This window comes from Rhinolophus sinicus, linkage group LG05 (genome assembly GCF_036562045.2).
Source record: "Rhinolophus sinicus isolate RSC01 linkage group LG05, ASM3656204v1, whole genome shotgun sequence".
In the NCBI taxonomy this organism is placed as follows: domain Eukaryota; kingdom Metazoa; phylum Chordata; class Mammalia; order Chiroptera; family Rhinolophidae; genus Rhinolophus; species Rhinolophus sinicus.
The window spans coordinates 95,750,318-95,767,874 of NC_133755.1; the positions used below are offsets into that span (position 1 = coordinate 95,750,318).

The 17,557-nt window shown below is 34.0% G+C and overlaps 1 protein-coding gene across 1 annotated transcript in view; it reads right to left on the minus strand.

The window, feature by feature from the left end:
* Positions 1 to 1,451: 1,451 nt before the first annotated feature.
* LOC109448871 (uncharacterized) overlaps positions 1,452 to 17,557 on the minus strand; it is a 214,662-nt gene continuing 198,556 nt past the window's right edge. Inside the window, exon 4 of the mRNA XM_074333994.1 lies at positions 1,452 to 1,611. Within this exon, the coding sequence (XP_074190095.1) occupies positions 1,487 to 1,611 (125 nt within the window). The 3' untranslated portion in view covers positions 1,452 to 1,486. The remainder of the gene's footprint in view (positions 1,612 to 17,557) is intronic.

A 17,557-nucleotide genomic window follows, 5' to 3' on the forward strand; every position in this document is an offset into this window, starting at 1 on the left:
TTTTTTGGTGCAAGTTAGAATGTGATTAAACAGAAATTTTCGAAAAATGAAAAGAATTAGAGTTTATATGCCTACTCTCCTGAAATCATTAAAACTAAGTAATTATTGAATCAGTATTTATACTGAAGCACATTGGCTAACTTTTGGCTCCTCCTCCCTCTAAATATGGTGATTAATTTTCATTATTTCAGTTCTCTCAAGTGCTGAGAAAAGTAGTGGTTAATCTATAAGGTTACTTTTTCTCAGTTTTTTTACTTGCTAGCTCAGTCATTTAATAGTTTTATCAATTACCAAATTGAAAGTTTGGCGAGGCCAATATATGTTGCCCTTTTTCATTTACTTGTCTTATGTTTTTTTGCCAGGATCCAGTAGGAAGCCAATTGAAAGTGGTTGGTGAGTACAAATGCATACAAACATTGTCTGTAGATTAAATGAAAAAGTCTTAAAAAAAGAGAAAGAAATCTAGTGCAGCTCTGTCATTCTGTCATCTATCTATCATCTATCTATCTAATCTATCTATCTATCATCCTGCCTACATACAAACCTGATTAGTTAAATACTTATCTATCTTTATACACACATACATATAGGTATGCACGTGTGTGTGTGTGTGTGTGTGTGTGTGTGTGTGAGTGTGTGTACATATGTAGATTATTTTCTGGTTATATTATAGTTCCTTAAACTTTTTAGGCCCCCAATTTCTAATATTCCCCTACAGAAGAATTATGAAATTTATGTAAAAGTGGTCCTTATTTGTGAAAACTTTTTGAATTAATTGTCTGGATTATAAGAGATTGAGTTTTTCCTTATATGGATTATAAACTCAAAGAAAAATTGGTTTGAAAGCAAATTATACAAACTTGAGGAGTTATAGAGTTTTTTTTTTCTATCTCCTTATAAAAGCCTCAGTTGCTAGAGTCAATCTGGAAAGTTTTGTGTGTAAGTAATGATGAGACAAATAAAAGAAATAAAAATGTAAGTATTTATTACTTGGCTACCAGATCTAGTTAAACGAAGAAACAAAAACTCATACACACAGACAACAGTTTAGTGATTACCAGAGGGTAAGGGAGGAGGGGAGGTGGTAGATGAGGGTAAAGGGGATCAAATATATGGTGATGGGAAGAGAACTGACTCTGGGCAGTGAACACACAATGTGATATACAGATGATGTAATACAGAATTGTACACCTGAAATCTACGTAACTTTGCTAACAATTGTCACCCCAATAAACTTTAATTTAAAAAAATGTTTGTTTCCTAAACTTATTTACAGTGCGAGTAGCCAAACATGAACATTGTATATTGGATATCTCCTGCTATTTTCAGATCCTTAAGAGAGAACCTAGTTCCTCAAATGATGCCTTGTGACCAAGAAAGCAACACATACCGTGTAAGAGTGGATGATAATTCATTTTCACTTATTAATAATTCATATACTCACTGTGCTTTATGTTTTAGGGATGCTGATTTTTATTTCAGACTTCTACATACAACACTTGGCATTTAGTTTTGAGCAGAGACCACTTGGTTCTTCAAAACCATGGCACTCAGTTCTACATTTTCCTCTCTTGAAAAAGCACTTGACGGTGTCTTTCATGGAACATTTCGCTGTTAAAGGAAAGAAAAGCACATAAATCATTGAGTCATTATATGTGTCTTAGGGTTCTGAAATTGGTATAAATCAGCTGCTGACATAAAAATTATTATAGCATCTGCATATGCTAAGGTTTCTCCTTTGGAGTAGAGATTTGAGAAGTCACTTATTTTTCTGGCAATGACAGTTTTGTGATATATTCTACTTCATCGTCAGCTGGGCCAACTAGCAGCTAAAGCTTCATTTTCCATGAGAATTTCTAAATAGATATTGTTAGACCAGAGTAGCTTTGGAACAGACATTATATATCCCTATGGTTACCTAGCCACTTAATTATTTTTCCCTTTAATTCAAAAGAAATTAAACACTCAAATAGTTTTGGCTTTAAAATTCAAAAATGGAAAAGTTAGTTCATTTTGTTTAAATTGCTATCTTGCTTTTATCTTTAAGATTCTCTCATGTGGGAAGAATGAAGAGAAGCCTAGCAGACACTGAGATAAGAGGGATTCTTTGAACACACACAACGATTTGAAGCTAGTCAGGGAAGGAGGCTTTGTGAGGAGTACTAGCGATGCCATCATGACCAGCCTTCCACGCACAGTGAAGAAGGGTGAACTTGGTCAGCATCTCCTCATGTTTTCTTTGCTCAGAGTCCTCTCCTCTATAAAATACCCAAGCCTGCATTATCACAGCATATACCATCTAAGGAACTCATACATATCATGTGCGAAGACTTCATGCTTCACATTTTCAAGAAATGTTTGCATTTTTAAATGGGTCACTCAGGGAGGGTGAATCTCAAAAGAAAATCATGAAGTATAATGGTGAATTATCAGGTACTAGCAGTGAATGTATGTGAACAGTGTTCTCTTCCTTCTTTCCCTAGAATCTTACAATATCGGACCCAACTGTGATGGTACTGATAACACGATATATGGATGCCCTCTGATTTCAGTTTAGTCTGGTAGCATAAATTCTGTTACTTTGGGTAACTATGCTTTAGAGCAAAAAAGTTCAACCCAAATTATATTGATTTTGTGGCTATATAATTTAGGCCATGATATTGCTGTTCCATTGTGTAAATTAATGATGTCTCCTTATTTGTGTTATCTAGAAAGATGCTATTTATTGTCTCTGATGCCAGAGGGAAGAGGCATTATATCATCAGCTTAAAAAATGTATCCTCAAATTACACTGTCCTACATGAGGGGTGTGAAGCATGTATGTCGACTTAATTGGAATTTACAAATAACAGCAAATGACAGCTGTCAAGCACCAGTATGAGAAAGAGAAAAGCATTATTTAAGTGGGAATTTTAAATTAGCATTTTCCCACTAGTAACAAAAACAACAAATGTCTTCTCTCTAGATAACAGCTATTGCATCATATAAAAATTCATATTTATGCATAAGAAGGAATTGCAAATTTTTCAACTTTTAGATGAAACCATACACACATACAAGTCTCATAGGTTTCTGAAGATACTGAAACTATCATGAAGGTTTTCACTTTTTTTTCCCCCAAAAGCAAGAGATATGAGGGACATGTGTAAATCATGATAACATAACTGGAGATAATATTTTATTTTCCAACTGTGGTTGTCTTATTAACCATTCTTTCAATTTTAAGAAAAACTCTTCTTTGAGGTAAACTCTTGTTTAGTTAAAAAAAAAAAAAATCTGCTGTTAGTTCAATTTTTCCCGAATCTAGAAGGATGCAATACAATAACAATCCTCATACCTTTCAACTGAGAAAACTTATTTTAATTCTGAAATAATGCAAACCATTTGATTTTTTTTATCCAAAATACTTAGGTGTTTGATTTTTAAAATTTCCTTAAAGCTAGACTTCTTTTTACTGCATTTGGTCTCATCTGTGCTGCTAAGGGAATGAATTGGAGTTTGAATAGTAAATTACTGAAGTTCTAGGCCACTCTTAAATCAGAAGTCCCTAGAGTTTTTGTTTGTTTTTAAGGTTGTGAAATTGTTTCCTTGGGTATGTGTGTTTAAAGTGTTCTTGCATACACACACAAAAATACTTTTCCTATTTCAAGTAGCCTGAAATGTGTCAAAACAACTTTTTTAATGATCTCCATCAAGACACATTCTTTTGACCGCTAATCCAACCTAAGAATGACGGATACAATGGTTTACAAAGGACAGTACACAAACCCAGCACATGCAATTCAACAGGGCAAATATTTTCTCCAGTATCAAAGAAAGGTTTCTTCTTCCAAAATGAGACACTAGGAGATTACTTTCTAGGATGTTTCAATACCATGTAAAAGTAATTGCAATATTTAGGAAGAACCTCATATCACCCAGATTCTATATTAGACATCGCATATTTACATATTTTTAATCCTCATGATAATTCTATGAGGTAGATTTATTTACTGTACTTAATCCATGTGGAAATTAATGCTGAAAGAGTATCAATAATCTGATAGATTTATATAGCCAATGGGTGGCAGAACCAATCTGAACCCAGGTATCAGTAACTCCAACAGCCATGTTCATTTTATTATCTGATTCATATTAATTGCTATGTAATTGGACCTGAGGTAATAGAGCCATTAAAATGTTTTTAGACCCTAAATCAATTGAAAACACCAATTTTTTTTTAATTAAAGATTTTTGGGGTGACAATTCTTAGTAAAGTTACATAGGTTTCAGGTGTACAATTCTGTAAAACATCATCTATATATCACATTGTGTGTTCACCACCCAGAGTCAGTTCTCCTTCTGTCATTATATATTGGATCCTCTTTATCCTCATCTCCCACCCCCAACCCCCCTTACCCTCTGGTAACCACTAAACTATTGTCTGTGTCTATGAATTTTTGCTTTTCTTGTTCTTCTGTTGTTGTCAGTTTTATATCCCACATATCAGTGAAATCATATGGTTCTCGACCTTTCCTGTCTGATTTATTTCGCTCAGCATGATAATCTCAAGATCCATCCATGTTGTCACAAATGGTACTATTTCACCTTTTCTTATGGCAGAATAGTATTCCACAACTTCTTTATCCAGTCATCTATCAAAGACAGTTTGGTTGAAAAAACACCAAATTTTAAAAAATGGGAATTCTCAAAGTAAATTGTGCAACATAGCCAAATACAGCCAACTCTATCATTTTTGCAAGTTAGTGGAAAACCCGCTGTTATTGCACTACACACAGTGCCCCACTGTTTCTCAAGGATCCAGATGAATATACTTTGATATCCTATCTAGCTTGTCTTTCTGGACAGCCATACAGAGAACAAAACATTTGATCAAGTCCTTAAACTGTCTCCCACAATGATACTACTCACCAGGAGCCTTACTTTTTAATAAGATCACACATCCTTACTTTGTGATTCACTCCTGGGACAATCACAAACCACTATGTAGGTAATTCAGTCACTCCTTTATCTCCATTTGACATCAACCAAGACTTCTCTCTCCAGAAAGATATTTTACCTACTCAGTTAATATTTTCATTTTACCTGGTGTCGACAGGGGCAGAAAGAAAAATAAAACCAAGAGAAGGACAGGAATCCTCATGATTGAAGAGAGTCAGTCAAATCAGCAGCTCGGGAGTCTTTCAGTCAAAGGAAGGAAGAGAGCATATCTTTTTATATTTCTCTACCTGTAGTGGTATTAATTTATCATTGACGTTTATCAAAAGTGACCACTCTTGCTTAGCATTGCCTGGGGCAAAAATGCTGGACCTTGCTTTTCTTTTATCTTGGGAACATAAAGGCCTTATGATATCCCCAGTGGATTACTATAATTTTTAATAACTAGCTTTCTATGAAATTTCATAGTCCTGGGAATTTTCTACAGGAGGTCTGAGGTGTATAAATAATATAATTTAACTTTTCTTTCCTTTTTCTGTTTCTTAAAAAAAGCTATGCAAAGTAAATAAGCTACTGAATTTTAGAAGTTGCACAAATTCTTGTCTCTTTATTACTTTTGCCACTTGACCCCCTTTTCCCTATTGATCTATAGTCATTAGTAAAACTCTCCAACCTTCCTGAAATAACTAATTCTTTGCTGTCTCTCATACGCAACAGAGATCTTAGAGCTAACTTCTCTAAGAAATTACCTTAGAGAAATTCACAGTGAATATATCCATGCACACACACATAACACAGACAAGTAATAATGTGTGTAATGTTGTATTTGCAAGTGCCAAATGATGACATTTTCACTAAATAGTAAGTAATTCTATTAAGAGAATGGATTATTTGGATGGTGTCTGTAAGGAGACATTTTAGTTGTGGTTATATTAAAAAGGACGTTTAGCAAAAGATCCAAGTCAAATTTTGCTGTGCTTTGATTTGGGCATTCTTTTCAAAAAAATAATTGGAAATGGTGGTTACCATGGTCTAGTAAAGAGAAGTAAAAAATGAAATGCCCAATTTAAAGGCATTTGATTTCTCTGCTCTTAGAGAGCAAGGACAGTTTCTCTATTAAAGATGAAAAATGTAATAAACCTCATTACGCTTAATTGCTGAACCAAGAAACCTGGAATATTGCAAGATGATTCAGTGGCTGCTATATAGGAAACTATTGATTTCCTCGGACAATTCTCTGCAACAAATTTGCAAAAATTTGGGTCCTCTGAACTAGCTTTACTCTTAGGTTGGTTCAAAGCCTTGATAATAGTTCAGAGTGAAGATGGATAGTTTCAGGTTTGATATGACCCTCAGTCCAAAGAGTGCTATTAAAGCTTTTGTGCTCGTCCAAGCCTAGAGTTTTAGAACATATTTCTCATTCTAGTCACACTAGTTATTGCAAAGGCTGCCTGTGCTGCTCCTGGGATTACAGAAACAGATTAAAGGGGAAACTAGTATGAAAATAAAAAAGCCCTCTTGTTTTCGACATCTCGCCATACTGTAGGCTCCTTCCATGAACTGCAGCCTCTAATGAATTTGGGAAGAGTGCTTTCTAGGAATGTGGTAACTGATGTCTTCTGTGTGCTACTGACTTGGGAAGAAACATCTTGTTCAATTCATTTTTCTGGACTTTACATCCCTTATTATTGAATAATAAGAGCTAACATTTTTTGATCATTTACTACTCGTATGTAGGCACTGTTTTGAACACTTCATGCATATTAACTCATTTAATTTTTACAACATCCTATAAGGTAGGTAAAATTATTATTTCCAACTTATATATGTGGAAACTGAGATATAAGGAGATCATGTAATTTGCCCAATTTGGAATAGTTAATAAATGGTAATGATGGGAACTGAACCCAGGACGTTGGACACCAGATTCCCATCTCTTGACTACTTTATACACTATGTAATGAAGAGTCTGATTAATTTATCGTAAATATCCCCAATGAAAACATTTTTTCCTCTGATTTCTTTCATTACTTATGATATAAAACATAGATAAAAGTATTTGCTAATGCAAAATATTATACAATTATATGACATCATTATTATGAAACCACTGAGATAGCTTATCATGCTAATACGATTTTCAAAAAAAATAATTTTGTAGTTTCTTGAATAAATTTGTTGAGCTTGTTGAATATTTTAAGTAATCATATCCCACATCATTTAAGCTGGTATTCATAAGGTAAAACATTGCACTCATCTAATTATTTAATTACCAGTTCGTCAAATGTACTGAACAAAAGTACAATAACCAAGTCTCTTTGTTCTTCAAAATAAAAAAAAAAACTTATTTAAGAACCCGAGGAAGTGAGACAATGTGTGATACCAGCATTGATTCTGATGATAGAAGAACAGATAGGGTCAAGGGCATCCTATAAAGATTAACCTCAAAAACAGCATCAAGAAGGGTGTACATTACTGTGTCTCATAACATACTATATAGTTACAGCAATAAAGATAGGATGGTATTTCTTAAAAATAGATGTAAATTGATTAACAGGCCTACATATATATTCCTAAGTGTAGTTTTTCATGAATGTAGCACCTCAAATCAATGTAGAAAATATAACATATTCACAAGTGATGTTGAGATTTGCAAACTATCAGGAAAAAAATGTGCAGAAACTCACGTCTCCTAACATATACTAATTCTAGATAAATTAAATTACATACTTTAAAGTAAAAATAATCAAATATAAAATATGTGTCTTTGTGTGCTTATATATGTATGTACCTATATACATGTGTATATGAAATGTATCAAAATATATAAAAACATTTTGTAATCTCATCACAGGAAGGGCAAGTACAAAATTACTTAAAAAATACAAAGTCCTAAAGAAAATTAAAAGGTGGTAACGGAAAAGGAAGTCACAAGAGAAGAAATACAAAAGTCCAATAAACTTATCCCAAATATTTAACTCACTGGGGTAAACATAAATGAATACAGTTATGAAGTTTTTCATAATCACATTACATTTTTTTGTTCTTTAAAGTACAATTGTGAGTTGTGGTCCCATGGTAGGAAAAGAGGCAGGACTGCCTGGCTGTGTACAAACATTACAAATTCACGTGCTTTGACCCAGGAATTCTGAAATTTCACATTCCTTCTGCAGATAGTGTATATAAAATTGTGTATGAAATTGTACATACAGATATCCAATGGAACATAATGCGAAATTGGAAGAATTGAAATAAGCATAACTAGGAGAATGGTTAAAAATAAACACTTATGATGGCTTCATGCCATGATGAACTATGTAGTCATTGAAAAAAATGAATATATATATATATATATATATATATATATATATATATATATATAAGAGAGAGAGAGAGAGAGAGAGAGAGAGAGAGAGAGAGAGAGAATCATTTGTAATATCTTTGGTAGTTTGTGAACTTGGGCATATCAAAGAAAATTGAGGCCATTCATAAATTTCTATGACTAGCTCTATGTCCCCAACGTGTCCACCATCTACCCCAGGGAATATTTAGACTCCCTTTTGGCCACTTTTGTGTTTCTCGTTTTGTGACCTACATGATTATAATCTAAAAGCAATGTAGAAAAATAAAAGAGTAGGTTTTAAAAAGGTGCTCTTTGCTTTCCATGCTTTCAGATCTCAGATGCTCCCCTGCCAGTAGTGATTGTACAGAATGTAAAGAAAGAATAGGGAAAATTATTAATTGCGAGTTGAAATACCAAAATATGGCAAAGGTAAGCATAAATAGAGCAGATGACAAGTTTCTCTTGCCACATTTCATTGCACTAGAATTCAGTAGCATATCGATATTCTGTCAAGAAAAGACCTGGCACTGGACCCCATTACACAGGACACTCCCTCACTGCCTCTGTACTTCGTAGCACCTTCCTAGAAGTTTTCTGAATCCCTTCGACTGTTCAAGGCTGAGTAGGTGGCCCAAGCTCCGGCTGCACCTGAGTAGGCCCTGATGCTGTTTTCTTCCCTTCAGGCAGTTTCTTGACTCTCTAGCTTCCCCTATAATGCTTAGTGCTGACCAGATGTCTTAGGGAGCTCTGGATTTCATACCTAAAGTTCCTCCTTTAGGGGGACCCCACAGGGAGGTCCTAGTTAAGCAGGAGGGCTGGCAGGTGGGTTGACCCTGCTGGTTGGCACAAAGTTTCTTTTGCAGGATAAGGAGAGACTGGGCTGTCAGAATGATGTTGACACCCCAATATGGGGAAATTCTCACTCAGACGGAACAATTGAAAACATTTAGAGCTAAGAGCTACCAGTGGTTCACTGCTGCCCTTGGAATTGAGCTACATGTTTGGATTTATGGGGTAGAGGCTTCTTTTCCTTCTGTATTTCCATAGCAGTGCCAACTCAGTCTACAGCCCCCAAGGGCAACAAGAATGTTGGTAGATTTTTTTTCAGTCTGTCAACCACCACCCCACACTTCTCCTCTGCTGGTAATTAGGGTGGCCATTCTACTTCCAACCTCCCTCCATAAGAGGACCAGTTACCCGGTGATACTGAGGATGAATCTGCCTGTCTTCTGAGAATTTTCCAGACTTTTGCTCCTCATTTTGAAATGCTAATGGGATCTTTGCTTCAGTCAATGCCTTCTCTTGCTTCTAAGGGATGTGATGATATTGTGCTTTCCCTGGTTGGTTTTAAGCTTTGCTGAAGGAAGGATAACATTCCTTGTTCAATTCTTGTTTTGACAAAAAGCTCTTCTTTATCCTCCAGTGTGACAGTGATGCATGGAAGAAAGAGGAATGGTCAACATTAAAATAGTTTACATTCTAACAATGTGGTGATTAAGGCCCAAAGCGTTCAAGAAATGGTTAGAAGATGCATTGCACAACCTATAGGCTATAAAACTCCTAAAAGTATATTTAACATGACCAGAAAACCAATTATCATTCACATTTTCATTCATATTCTGGGTAAGACCTGCACTTGTGGTAATCACCAAAAACTCACAGTAACTTTTGGGAGAGTCACTGGAAACGAGAATTTAATTGCAGCAAAATGGGTGATGAAATATTATGATAAGATTTATTATTTTAATAAAAATAAGTTCTGAAGAAACACAGCATTATGTATTCCTGCCTTTTGTAAGAGTGTGTGCATGGGAGACATGAAATTCATGAGTAATAGGCATTTGAAAATAGAAGATATGAAAAGATGTCACCTGAACACCATGAATAGCCTTCACAGGCACTGATTGAATGATAAGCAATGTGACATAGGTCTTCTCCATCCATTATTATAAATCTTTATTGATACATAACTATACTTTACATGGACACATGGACTTTGTGTTACATTTTCAAATCAGATAATTATGTAAATAGGTACTATCTAAGAAATATTTCCTGGAATCTTGCACACGATAATGGCAGCTCTATTAGAACGTAATTTCTGTACTTGAGATACTTCTCCTCAAATTAGATGCTAAGATCTACCATACAAGGAAAAGATTATCTCCAAGAGCTAACATCAAATTTATGCATTACTTCTTACAAAATTCTAGCCTTCTTCATTTAGTTGGAGATCACTCTCTCATTTTCTTTATATATATATATATATATATATATATATATATATATTTTTTTTTTTTTTTAATGATTTCTGTAATACTAGATATTTCATTTCTTAAAAACATTGTAGAACTCACCAGTAAAGCTATCTATTAATTGAGTTTCTTTTTGAGAAAAAATTTAACTAATATTCTTTTTATTTAATATTTATAAGATTATTCTTTTTTTAATTTTTTTAAAAATTATTTTTCAAATTTATTGGGGTGACAATTGTTAGTAAAATTACATAGTTTTCAGTTGTACAATTCTGTATTACATCATCTATAAATCCCATTGTGTGTTCACCACCCAGAGTCAGTTCCCTTTTCATCACCATATATTTGATCCCCCTTACCCTCATCTCCCACCCCCCACCCCCCTTACCCTCTGGTAACCACTAAACTATTGTCTGTGTCTATGAGTTTCTGTTTCTCATTTGTTTGTCTTGTTCTTTTGTTGTTTTTGGTTTATATACCACATATCAGTGAAATCACATGGTTCTCTGCTTTTTCTGTCTGACTTATTTCGCTCAGCATTACACTCTCAAGATCCATCCATGTTGTCACAAATGTTCCTATATCATCTTTTCTTACCGCCGAATAGTATTCCATTGTGTATATATACCACAACTTCTTTATCCATTCATCTATCAAAGGACATTTTGGTTGTTTCCATGTCTTGGCCACCGTAAACAAAGCTGCAATGAACATTGGAGCACACGTGTCTTTATGTACAAATGTTTTCAGATTTTTTGGGTAGATACCCAGGAGAGGGATTGCTGGGTCATATGGTAATTCTATTCGTAATTTTTTGAGGAACCTCCACACTGCCTTCCATAACGGCTGCACCAGTCTGCATTCCCACCAACAGTGTATGAGGGTTCCTTTTTCTCCACAGCCTCTCCAACACTTGTTACTGTTTGTCTTATTGATGATAGCCATTCTGACTGGGGTGAGGTGATATCTCATGTAGTTTTTATTTGCATTTCTCTGATGATTAGTGATGTTGAGGATTTTTTCATATGTCTATTTGCCATTTGTATGTCCTCTTTGCATTTTATGAACTTGACTCCAAAGGCAATGGAAGTAAAAGCTAAAATAAACCAATGGGATTATATGAAACTTAAAAGCTTCTGCACAGCAAAAGAAACCATCGACAAAATAAAGAGGCCACCAACTGAATGGGAGAAGATTTTTGCAAACAGTGCCTCCGATAAGGGGCTAATATACAAAATATACAAGGAACTCATGCAACTCAACAACAAAAAAACAAACAACCCAATTGAAAAATGGGCAGAGGACCTGGAGAGACATTTCTCCAAAGATTGTTCTTTTTAAATTGTTTTTATCTTTTCCCTCAGTTTTGTTATATTTTTGAATAAATACATTAATAGTATACAATTTCACATTTATTAGCATGTGGTTATTTATAATACATGATTTTAAATATCTGTGGAAACTGTATTAGTGCTATTTTTATATTTTTGTGATAGATTATGATTTTTGTCTTCTTTCATTCTTTTTTTCATGTCTTACTAAAATAAGGGAGGATTGACAAGACATCAGAATGATAAAAGGTGTGGAAGCATAGGACTAGACATCTAGATGTCTAGGCTTAATAGTAGTAGCATGAGCATTGCTTCCATCCTACCATCAACTTGATATTTTTTTCTCAGCTATATTGAGATATATTTGAAAAATAACATTGTGTAAATTTAAGGTAGAAAAATAATGATTTGATTCGATTTCATGATTATGATAAATAATGCTGCTATAAACATGTGAGTGCAGTTATGTCTTTGAGATCCTATTTTCCTTTCCTTTGAATATACACCCAGAATTTGGACTGTTGGGTCATATGGTACTTAATTTTTGAATGTTTTGAGGAAATACTATACTGTTTTCCATAGCACCAATTTCCATTCCCATCAACAGCGCACAAGGGTTCCTTTTTCTCCCTATCTTGCCAGCATTTATTATCTCTTGTCTTTTTGATAATACTTATTTCAGTAGGTGTGAGGTGATATCTCACCATGGTTTTGATTTGCATTCCCCTGATGAGTAGTGATGTTGAGAACCCCTTCATGTGCCTATTGGCCTTTTGTATGTCTTTGGGAAAATGTCTATTCAATGCTTCTGCCAATTTTTTACTTGGGTTGTTTTTTCTTCTATTGAGTTGCATAAGTTCCTTACATATTTTGGGTATTAACTGTTTACCATATAGAAGGTTTGTAAATATTTTCTCTCATTCCATAGTTTGCGTTTTCATTTTGTTGATTGTTTCTTTAGCTGTGCAGAAGCTTTTCATTTTGATGTTTATCCCCCGATGTTTTTTTTTTTTTTTTTTTTTTTCCCTAGCTTTACAGGTTTAAGTCTTAGGTTTAAGTCTTCAATCCATGTTGAGTTAATTGTTGTGTGTAGTGTAGGACAGGGGTCCAATTTCAATTTCAACATATGATTATACAGTTTTCCCAGCATCATTTATTGAAAAGGTCATCTTTTCCCTTCTGAGTATTCTTGGTTTCTTTGGCAAATATTAATTGGCTATATATGCAGGGGGTTATTTCTGGTCTCTCTAGTCTGTTCCGTTGGTCTATGTGTCTATTTTTCTGCCAGAACCATACTGCTTTTTGCGGCATCCCATAAATTTTAGAATGATTTTCTGTAGTTTTGAGTCCTTTCTCTTATATTTTGTGTATCCACTGTAGGTTTTTACTTTGTGATTACCGTGAGACTTACATAAAAGTACATTTTATAAGAGCCTATTTTATGCTGATAATTCGATCACATAAAATAGCCCTATGATTTTACTCCCTCCTGCTTTTTGATGTCATAATTTACCTTTTTTATGTTGTGTATTCATTAACTAATTATTATAGGTACTGTTTTTTAAATGTTTTTATCCTTTAATATTTATACTAGAAGTAAGTAATATGCACCACCATATTATAGTATTAGAGTATTCTGAAAGGACTATAAACATATCTTTACCAGGTGTTGTATATTTTCATGTTTTTATGTTACTAATTTGTGTCGTTTCATTTCAGATTGAATAACTCCTTTCGGTATTTTTAGTAAGGCAGGTCTAGTGGTGATCTCCCTCACTTTTTGTTTGTCTGAGGGGGTAGGGTCTTCTTTCCTTCATTTCTGAAGGACGGCTTTTTGAATAAAGTATTCTCAGTTGGCAATTTGTTTTTCTTTCAGAACTTTGAATATATCATCTCACTCTCTTCTTGTCTGTTCCTGCTGAGAAATCTGCTAATAGTCTTATGCGGATTCCCTTGTAAGTTACAAACTTCTTTTCTTTTTCTGATTTTAGAATTGTCTCTTTGTCTTTGATTTTTGACAGTTTCATTATAATGTTTTTTTGAAGATCTCTTTGAGTTGAATTTGATTAAGGACCTATGAGCTCCATAATCTTGGATGTCCAAATCTCTACCCAGAGTTGGGAATTTCTCGGCCATTGTTTCTTTAAATAAGTTCTTTTTTCCCCTTCTTCCTCTCTTTCTATATCAGGGACTCCAATAATTTATAGATTGTTTCCTTTGTTCGTATCCTATAGTTCACATAGGATTTCTTCACCCATTTTCATTCTTTTTACTTTATCCTCCGACTGAATAACTTTAAAGTCCTGCTTTGTACTTCATAGGTTATTTCTTCTATTTAATCCATTCTGTTATTGATGGTCTCCATTTTTTATTTTGGGTTTTTTTCCCCCCCATTTAATTCACTGTATTCTTCAGCTCCAAAATTTTTTTGATTCTTTTTTATGATTCTTATCTCTTTATTAAACTTTTCATTTTGTTTGTGTATTATTTTCTGATTTTGCTGAATTGTCTTTCTGTGGTTTTGTAGCTTATTGAGCCTTTTAAAAAGAGCAATTTTGAATTCTTTATCAGGTAAATCACAGATTTTTGTGTCTCTGGAGTCAGTTACTGAAAAATTATTGTGTTCATTGGGTGGTGTCATGTTTTCTTGAACTTTTAAGTTCTCATCTTCATGGCCTCACAATGAAACATAATAGTACTTATTTCCACCTCTTCCCATTTATCAGTAATTGAAAAATACAACCTAAATAAACTCAATGAAGTTTTTTTAAATTACTATTTTGAAGCTATGAGAATGGACTGTAATAATATCAATTTTTTTTCTGATCTCTTTTTCAAATATGTATCTGTTCATGATTATTTTACTTTTTTTGTCAGCTTGGCTTGATTCTCCTTGGTGGATTTCTTTTTTTAAATTATTTTATTTATTTATTTATTTATTTATTTAATTTATTTTTATTTTAGTGTACTTTCTTAGGAGAATGGTTCAATATCCTTGGTGTTTTCTCAAACTCTGCCACAACCATGTTTTATTATTTTGTCACTCTATGTTCCTCAGTTACTTTAACGTAGAATAAGGACTTTGGAATTCAGTAATGCTTTACCAGGTGTGTAGTGAATAATTTCACATTGCTTTAAGAGAGGTTCGGCCTTTGCTGTCAGCTTCTGAGAGGTAATCTCTAAGCGTTTAGAATGTCATGCCTGATAGGAGTATCTTTTTTTCACCTGGTCATATTGAGCCACACCAGAAAGTCTAACAATGTGATTTAAGGTGGGGCATTGGGTTTTGCAGTATCAACTCAAACCTTAAAGGGCTGGATACTGAGATCAACCACGTCAACCATACCTACATGATGAAACCCCAATAAAATACCTGGACACTGAAGCTCAGGTAAGTTTCCCTGTTTGGCAATGTGTATTGTCACACATTGTTGGTGGGAAAAGTAACATTGTCCCTGCCTGCATTAAGAAAGAACAACTGGAAGTTCCATGCATGATACTTTCCTGAATTTTGCCCCATGTGTCTCTCCTATTGGCTGATTGTAAACTATATTTTTCACTGTAATAAACCATAATTGTGAATATAACAGCTTTAAGTGAGTTCAGTAAGTCCTTGAGAATTGTGAAAACTGAGTGGTTTTTAGTGTCTTAACTGAAGGTGGTCTTGCATCAGAAATGGAGCATTTGCCTTCTATCCCCATCTTTGAGAGGACAGCTTAAACTTTATTTCTTTAGAAAATTATTTCCTGATTCCATGGGAAATGTTTTTCATTTAATATCTATCAGTTTTTATTATAACTGATTTGTGTCCCTCTAATATTCTCATGTTGAAGCTCCAACCCTCAATGTGACTGTATTTGTAGATAAGGCCTTTAAAGATGTAAATAAATTTAAATAAGGTTATAAGTGTGGGATCCTAATCCAATAGGACTGGTGTCCTTATAAGAATAGAAAGAGACACCAGGGATATACAGACACAGAGAAAAGGACTTGTAAAAATACAAGAAGAAGATGTACATCTGCAAGCCAAGTAGAGAGGCCTGAGGAGAATCCAAGCCCACTGACACCTTGATCTTGGACTTCCAGCCTCAGATTTGTGAGAATTAAATTTCTGTGGTTTAAACCTTTCAGTCTGTGGTATTTTGTTATGCCAGCTATAGCAAACTAATGTAGTTCATCTAATCATATTCTCTCATTATGCCAGGAAATTGTCTTTAATATTACTTAGTACAATTGAAAATAAAATAATGAATTACATATTTCCTAATTTATGTGTTTCCATTTCCTCTCCATACATATTCACTTGAGTATCTTCTTGATAATAGCATTGAACTTGTTGTTTGCTGCTAAATCACCAATATTTTGTACAGTGAAGTAGAGTAGATACTTAATGATGTTTGAATGAATAGATCAATGAATGGATAGAAAAATAAACTAAACATTTAAATAATCAATCTATATAGCTATAGCTGAATATTTACAGCTGTACTACCATTGGAGAGACCTCCCTAGCTGATATCCCAATATCAATGTAATTTTATTCCTGCCATGAGTCTAATGACCCAACAGTCAGTGACTTTCAGATCTGACAATGATCTGGATTCAGTTTACACCATGTATGTACTCCTACAAATGAGTACATTGATGGGAGAAAACAACAAAAACACACAGACTGTTTTCACTATAAATCCACTGCCATTAATTTCAGGAAGTGCTTAGTTCTCTCTGGCAATCATATTACATTTCTTGGTTCCTTTATTTTTCTACTCTTTTAGTAGATTATTTCTTGCTTTCTTCTCACCTCTGAAACCAACAGAAGCTTTTCCCAGCTTCTAAATTTCAGCTCAAGACCTGGCTTTCTACTTCACTGGAAAATTCTGGAACTTCATCAACTTCCATAATTACTATGCTCCAGGTTTACCAGTGGGAATTACCTCAGTTCTATCCTATGTGCTGAATGAACTCTGAGATCCCATGAACCCAGTAAAGGATGACATTTCATTGTTGCTTTAGATTTATCCTTTTTGCCTACTTAACGATCAATTCTTTCTTCTCCACTAGATCTTTTTTTATTGTTTAAAAATGTTTTAATTTTCTAATTACAAATATTGAAAACAATCTCTCTTGACCTCTAGCTACCACATCGTGTCTTTTGTTCCATTTATTGCCAAGCTCTTCAAAATAATTATCTATAATGTCTCTTAAATTTCCATCCTTTAATTCTCTCTTGAACCAGGTTTTTGCTCATCCCACTCTTCTGAAATGCTCTAGTGATGGTCTTCAAACATTTTCACATGTTAATTTATTGGTCAGTTCTTTGTCTATTTTACTTGGCTTATTAGCAATAGTTGATACATACTTTTAAGTGTGGTTTCAGCATACCTCATTATTTAATTGTTTCTTAACTTTCTGGTCAATTCTTGTTTTCTCTTATATTATTTTCTTATCTCATCTATCTCCAAATTTTGCTATCTCCAGGGATATAAGGGTTAATCCTAAAAAGTTTTATCTATGCTCATTTCCATGGAGATCTCATCAGTTTCATGGCTTTAAATGGCATCTAGAACTTGACAATTCCAAGCTTTTAATCTTCAGCCTGAAGCCTTTTTCCTGGACTTTAGACAAACATCCAAATGTCTATTTGACATTGCCAATTAAATATCTAATCTAACATGCCCAAACTGAGCTCC